Source organism: Myotis nattereri (assembly GCF_964212035.1).
Source record: "Myotis nattereri genome assembly, chromosome: 10".
NCBI lineage: Eukaryota > Metazoa > Chordata > Mammalia > Chiroptera > Vespertilionidae > Myotis > Myotis nattereri.
Genome location: NC_138085.1, coordinates 39033605 through 39040757, shown reverse-complemented (window position 1 = coordinate 39040757; position 7153 = coordinate 39033605). Strand labels below are relative to the sequence as shown.

Genomic DNA, 7153 nt, shown 5'->3' with positions numbered 1-7153 from the left:
GAGAGAGAGAGAGAGAGAGAGAGAGAGAGAAAGAGAGACCATAGTAGGCGTGCACAGCAGGGTCCTTCTCCGGCCTTCTCTGTGGTGCTTTCCCGCCAGAGGAGTCATTGGTTTCCCTTTTCAAAGGGGCTGGTCTATTTTGCCTGTCACAAGACAAAGAGTATAGCTCAATGATTTATTTTAATTTAGGGTCAGAATGCAGATGTTCCTGCTCTCGAGAAAGTTCCCAGACCACTTCTACCACAGCCACAATAATTTCTCAAAATTAAGTTTTACTTTTATCCAAGAAGCACATTTAAGATATTTACTTTTATCTATTAATTTTTACTTATGGAACTTTTACATTGTTTAAAAGTTAAACAATGCCAAAAGGCTCATAAGGAAAAACAGCGATCTCCTGTCTAATTTAATCTTTTTTTTTTTTTTTAAATTGATCTCAGAGAGGAAGAGAGAAGTGGGGGGGGGGGGGGGGGGGAGAATCATTGGTTGGCTGTTGCCTGCATGGCCCATACTGGGGATCAAGCCTGCAACCTGGGAATGTGCCCTTAGTGGGAATTGAATCGTGAACTCCTGGTTCATGGCTTGGCTCACTGGATAGAGCATCGGCCTATGGACTGAAGGGTCCCAGGTTCCATTCCTGCCCGGGTTGCGGGCTTGATCGCCAGTAGGGGGCGTGCAAGAGGCAGCTTATGAATGATTCTCATTATTGATGTTTCTTTCTCTCTCTTCCTCTCTGAAAAAAAAAAAAAATTTAAAAAAAGAAAAAAAAAAGGAACTCAACCACAGAGCCATGCAGTAGGGGCAATCCTGAGCACTTTTTTCTCCCTAGACTCTCACATCATTAAAAAAAAAAAATTAATGAATAGATTTTTTTGCGGGCCCTAAAAATTTCACTTTGTTTTCTATGTAAGAAAAAAAATCAAAACATTTTCTTTGATTTTTTCATTTTTTTCCTGACTTTAAAAGAAGCCAGAACATTTCCGTGGGCCCCTCAAAGAGTCGTGGGTCACAAGGCGTCTGCCGTCCTCTGGTCGGAACCCTTGCAGGGCTGAGCCTGCCAGGCTGAGCCGGACACGCACCTGGTGGGTTTGGGCCCCTGGGCGCCCTCTTGCCCCAGCCCGAGCTGATAACACCGCCTGGGGCTCAAGCCGGCCAAAGACCAGGTGCCTTCTTGTTTCCCTCGTTTCCTCTCTTGGGTCTCCTTAGCCCTTTTCCTGCCCTGAGGAGTGGAGAAGTGCTGGGGTCCCCACTTGCTGGGGGAAGGCCAAGACCCATCACCCTGCCCTTGGGCTCCCTGCACGCACCTGCGCAGTGGAAGGCGCCCCCCTCAGGCCGGCGGCTGGAGGCGGGAGTCGCCTCCGGGTCCAGCTCAGGCTGCACCCCAGGAGCTCGGTCTCCAAGGCCGCAGGGTGGCGGGTGAGGTGTGTGGGTAGAGGTTTGGATCTCCGTGGAGAATAGTGTTACCCCTGACACTTCCTGTCAGCTACCCCCATGGAACATTCCAGTGGTACTTGCATTGTGCTCTTGGCTTTAACCTTTCTCTTCTCCATCATCCACTCACTCACTCACTCACTCACTCACTCACTCACTCATCCATTCACTGAGTCAGTCACTCTTTTATTCAATAAATATTTGCTGAGGGCGTACTCTGTGCCAGGCGCTGTGCTAGGACTGGAGTACTGTGGACACACACACAATGGCGCCTGCCCTCATGGAAGTCAGAGTTTAGCCTTCCCTTGGGAAGCTCTCGGAAGTCTTTTCAAACCTCCACCATTGCAGGCGGCTCTGCCCCTAGCTCCTCATTCCCATTTTCATTCACTTGCTGTAGATTCCGATAGTCCCCTTGACAAAACCCAGTTGGGACAGGAATGCCCGGTCCAATCAGCGGGACTCCTGGGTCTCCAACTCTACCTGGTTGGTCTGGAATTTTCCTCTGCTCAGCGCTGGCGCTCACACAGGAGAGGAAGCCTCCAGCCCGAGGTGGGGAAAGAATGCCCGCCCACACCTGGGCCTGGCTCCGCCCCCACAGGGCGGGGCACCTACGCTCCTCCCGCGATGCACTCAACCCCGATTGGCTGGAGGAGAAAACCAGCACCGCCATTGGTCTACTCCTGGAGGGGCGGGGCCGGGTGTCGTGCGGTCCGCCCGCCGGAGGCCGAACCTGGCTGAGGAGAAACCAGTGGGAGCCAGGCCCGCGGCGCCGCGGCCCTGAGCAGAAACGGTAGGGCGCGCCCACCCGGCGGCCAGGCGGACCCACAGATGCCGGCCTTGGCCGCGCCGCCCCGCCCGGGTCCCTGGCCGCCTCCGGGCTCGCATTTCCCGCTGCTGCTGTTGGTGGTGCTGAGCGGCCCGGTGTGCGGTCTGTTTCCCCGCTGGGTGCCCAGGACCTCGCTTCCCTTCTCAGGTTAGGCGCGGGCGCCCTCGTCCTCAGCCCTTTGCGCCGCACCCAGGCGCCGCCCGCGGGTGTCTACACCTCCTGCTCCCCGGACCCAGGCAGCCGCATCCTGGGCCCCTCCGCGCCGGCCATAACGGCCAACCGCTCCCGAGACCAGGCGGGACTCCCTCGCGGTGCTGCTCCATCGCATCCCGGGCCGGGCCTCGCGCCTCGGCCCCCGCGACACGCCCAGGCGGCTCCCGCGGCCCCTTATTCGCAGAACCGCGGGAGGGTTAAGTCCGTCGCGGTGCAGACATGGGCACTGAGGCCCAGGGCGGGTTTGGGAGTTGCAGGAGGCCATCTGTTCGCAGTTCTCTCTCCCTTATTATCCTCCTACCAGACATGCACCCTGTGTCGGTCACGCCAGTTTGGTACCCATCCTGGCTTCCAAACCCGGAGATCTTCCATTCCATTCTATTCCACCCACCCATTCTTTTGGTGACCAGCTCAGCATTTCCAACTGCCCACTTCTCAAATTCATTCGCACATCATTCATTAGTTCTATCCCTACCCCAGTTTGTCCTGCCCACAGCCCTAATATTCCCCTACCCACTTCCCAGTTCCCTTCCATCTCTGACACCAGCTCCCATCCCCCCAGGATCCGATCTATCACAACCCCAATTTCCTAACGTTGCCTGCTCTCCCTACCTGTTCCCTCCATTGAATGTTGGGAAACCTGCTCAGTGAGTTGACTTAAAATTCTGTTTAAATGATTTTTAAAGTCTCCAGAAAGAAAAAAGGAGGAGGGAGATATGGACCTTTTAAAAGCTGGTCAAGAAGCCAGGGGATGCCACAAGGTTAAATAAAAGTGGTCATTGGAGTGATTCACACTTTAGAGGCTTTCTGCTGAGGTGGGCATGAGTGTGGCTGTGGGTCTTGTTTTCTTCTCAGTGGGCATTGAGTGTTAGCACTTTGGGCAGACAGAACCAGTTAAGCTGAGAGTACAACCTGTTGGCAAAAGCTCTCAACTAGTTGATATTAATTTAGCCTTAACTTCAGACCAGTGACATTTAGGATGTTTTGAGTTGAGAGGACAAATGATTGGAGTGTGGGCTTTCAGGTTGTGCTGGAGCAATAGCCACTACGTAGAGTTGTGATTACCAGGCTGGGTTGATGTCCAGGGACCCAGAGAGGTCCAGATGGCAAGGTGGAGCAGAGCTGTGGATACAAAGGAGGTTGAGGGAACCAGGGCTTATTCTAAGCATGAGAGACAGCACAGTCATGAATATGATTGTAGGGAGATGGGTGGGGCTCCGTATATCAGCATATCTAGGAATGAATGGCTGCTGGGCATTCTGTCAGTCTTGAGGGTCGCTGAGCAGATGAAACAGGTAGAATAGAGTTGTATTAGTGGGGGCATAGGAACCCCGGAGCCAGATATTGAGCTAAGAAGGTATGCTAACTTATTTGTTATAAGCTTTAAATAGATTAGAGTATATTTTTCCTCCCATTGCTTTTTTTCCTTCTTTCTTTCTTTTTTTTTTCAGAGAGAGTGGAAGGGACGAAGGGGGAGAGAGCAAGAAGGAAGCGAGGGAAACATCTATGTGGGAGTGACATAAATAGATAAGAATTTTGAATGCTGATGTGAGATTTAGATTTGGTCAAAAAAGAGCTCATACTTAAGGAAGGAAGAAAGGAACGATTTGTACTATGTATCAGATGCTCCCACATGTTATTTCATTTAATTCTCTCAATGACCCTGGATGGTGGTATTTACAGAGGAAAGTCATACTCAGAAAGGGCAAGTAACATAAGATCATACAGCTGGTAAGTGAAAGAGCTAGATTTAACCTTGGGCTGATCCATTTCTAAATCGTATACTCTTGCCCACTAGTCTCTATACCATTGGTTCTCAAACTTCTGGCCCTTTAAATACAATTATTAATGTTGTGACGCAACCATAAAATTATTTCTGTTGCTACTTCATAACTGTAATGTTGCTACTGCTATGAATCGTAATGTAAATATCTGATATGCAGGATGGTCTTAGGCGACCCCTGTGAAAGAGTCGTTCAACCACCAAAGAGGTCGCGACTTACAGATTGAGAACTGCTGCTCTATACCTTTTTGCATTTTGGGTAATGGAGGTGGGAGGGATCAAGGGTTGTGGGAGAGAGAGGAGGTAGTCTCCTAATGTGTTAGTGAAAAAAGTGTAGCATTTCTCTTCTAAATAAAAGGAAGTTATTATTAAATAGTGTTTTTTTTTTTAAAGGGAAATTTAAAGAGGAGAGTACTTGAAGCTTTAATAGATATTTTCACATCGTGTGTCATGGTGCTATGAATAGATTTAACAGACTTAATATTTATGTTGTTATTTTAATAAAGTGTTCTATTTTTATAGAGAAAGCATATTTGACTGCATTGCGTGCTAAATATTCTGGCCTCGTCAGTTATTTATCTCCGGGAAAGTTACATGGCCTGTCAGGCTCTGTATTTTTCCCCTGATGGCTGATAAATAAATGGAAGAAAACAAATATTGGCTTTTCTGACTGTGTGGAATTAACCCTTCAGAAGCCATGGCTGATACCACTCTTCCCTCTCTTTTTGCCAGAGGCTGACACTTATCTTACCCGGTTCACCTTCCCTCAGACATACAATTACTCTATTCTCCTTGTGGATCCTGCTTCCCATACACTTTATGTCGGCGCCCGGGACACCATCTTCGCTTTATCTCTGCCCTTCTCAGGGGAGAGACCTCGAAGGGTGAGAGATGAGAGTGGGGAAGACCCCAGAGCATGTGATTAGATCCATGGTTTTATGGGGGGTCAGGGAGGGATGTTGTGGTAGGAAGTGAAATGTTAGTGAAAATGAATAGGGCAGGCCATCAAGTACATTATCTCAGCTGAGGGTATTTGGGGGGTCATGGTGATGGGGGGAGTGTGTGAAGGAGGTTCATGATGAGGGGAGGAGGCCATAGTGACCAGGTTTTAGGTGATAGTGGGCAGAGGAATCATTAGAATCACATTCATCTAGGACAATAACTTTCAAACTTTTTTGATCAGCCCTTCATAAGATATATATGGTATATATTGACTCCGTACACAAAGTGTGTACTTGAACCAATATCTACTCTCCTATATGAGATACATTCAGATATATTTTGATAAAAGTAATGTTGGCGGTGATTTCACAATTGATTTTATTACTCATGAATAGCTGGGGACCTCCAGTTTTAAAAACAGTGCTCTGGGGGTGAGGGGTGTCTCTGCAGTTCCCAAATTGATGGAGGTTGTGGAACTGTGTCATCTTCCCTGATTTGGGAGGAATTCATGGAGAATCAGGGGGAAATGTTCATTCCTCCTTTCTCAGATTGACTGGATGGTGCCTGAGGCCGTCAGAGAGAATTGTAAGAAGAAAGGGAAGAAGGAGGTAGGTGTAAATCTGGGCCCTGTCCTGAGTGTCAATTGAAACGTTGGCCCAGCCCTGACTCTGTCAGTCCCCTGCAGTGCTGCCATCCCAATGGGCCCAGGCAGGAACTCTAACACCATACCATTACCCATCATTACTGACCTCAGAGCTGCATCTAACTGGCCTGCCACTACCCTACCTTTCCTTGTACCTGCTGCTTCTGATTCTCTCTAACCATCTTTGACCCCCAGGATGAATGTCACAATTTTGTCCAGATTCTCGCCATTGCCAATGCCTCTCACCTCCTCACTTGTGGCACCTTCGCTTTTGATCCGAAGTGCGGGGTTATTGTGAGTGACAGGGGTGGGAGGATGGGAAGGGTCATCTGTGAGTGACCATGATGGGGGTCATGCTTAAGACAACTGATGTGCATGATAAGCATTGGGGGTGAGGGAAGTCCTTACTGGGTGGAGCCTTTGCCACTGGGGGAGTTAGAAAGGGTGGGGAGGGAGGTTGTCTGTAGAAGGTAAGTTATCCAAAGTGTAAAGGGAGTTGTAGTGGGACAGTGAAGGAAGATAGGGATGCTAGCTGAGCTGGGGAGAGGAGAAATCCAGGAGAAACTTCAGAGCTAGTAACTCACGTTTCCCTTGTCCTATGTATGCTTTGTCCAGGAGCCTGGGTCCATTTCTTAATCAGCACTGTCTGTGCCTGTTTCTTCCTCCCATGGCATGTAACTCTCACCACCTTCTCCCATATCCACTGCCAACTTCACTGTACATGGGCTGTGACCCTCTCCTCTCATGAGCTTCTGAGGTCACTGCCCACTAAGTAGCATCTGCTGGCACCATACTCTGGATCGATCTTGCCTTCAAGGTGGCTGCTCTGTCAGCCATGTTTTCTTCCAGGTCCTGTTCATTGCTACTGAAGCCCTGGTATTTCCACCCTTACACCCTGGCAGGCTTGGGACATATTTACCCTTAATCACCTCTAGTCTGGTCTTGGCGCCAAAAGTCCCTGGGACTGTGATATCTCAGGAAGGGTCTTGATGTTTTTGAATCCTCATCTTTTCCCATCAGTTATCCAGTAGTCAGTCATTGGTCCTCTGGTAGCACACCTTTGTGACAAGGCCGTAGGATGAGTTGAAAGCCTCACACATCCTTTGCATCCGGCGGCTTCCCTTCCTACTCCATGAAGCAATAGGGGGGAGTGCAATGACTCCTTTTCCTCACCCTGATCTTTAACTTCAATCTTGACTTCACCCTTGTGAAATCTTCAGTAATCCTTGCCACCTGGGTCTAGTCAGTGCTTATCTCCAAACCTCTCTCTGTTAAAGGCCATCCTCATATCTCTGGCTTAGAATGCTATAATTGT

The 7153-nt window shown here is 49.2% G+C and overlaps 1 protein-coding gene across 1 annotated transcript in view; it reads left to right on the top strand.

Moving 5' to 3' along the window:
• Window positions 1–2259: 2259 nt before the first annotated feature.
• LOC308526430 (semaphorin-4F-like) overlaps window positions 2260–7153 on the top strand; it is a gene marked incomplete at both ends in the record, with an annotated part of 51075 nt that continues 46181 nt past the window's right edge. The window contains 4 exon segments of the mRNA XM_081101540.1: window positions 2260–2404; window positions 4986–5137; window positions 5744–5803; window positions 6034–6132. Of these exon segments, the coding sequence (XP_080957666.1) occupies window positions 2260–2404; window positions 4986–5137; window positions 5744–5803; window positions 6034–6132 (456 nt within the window).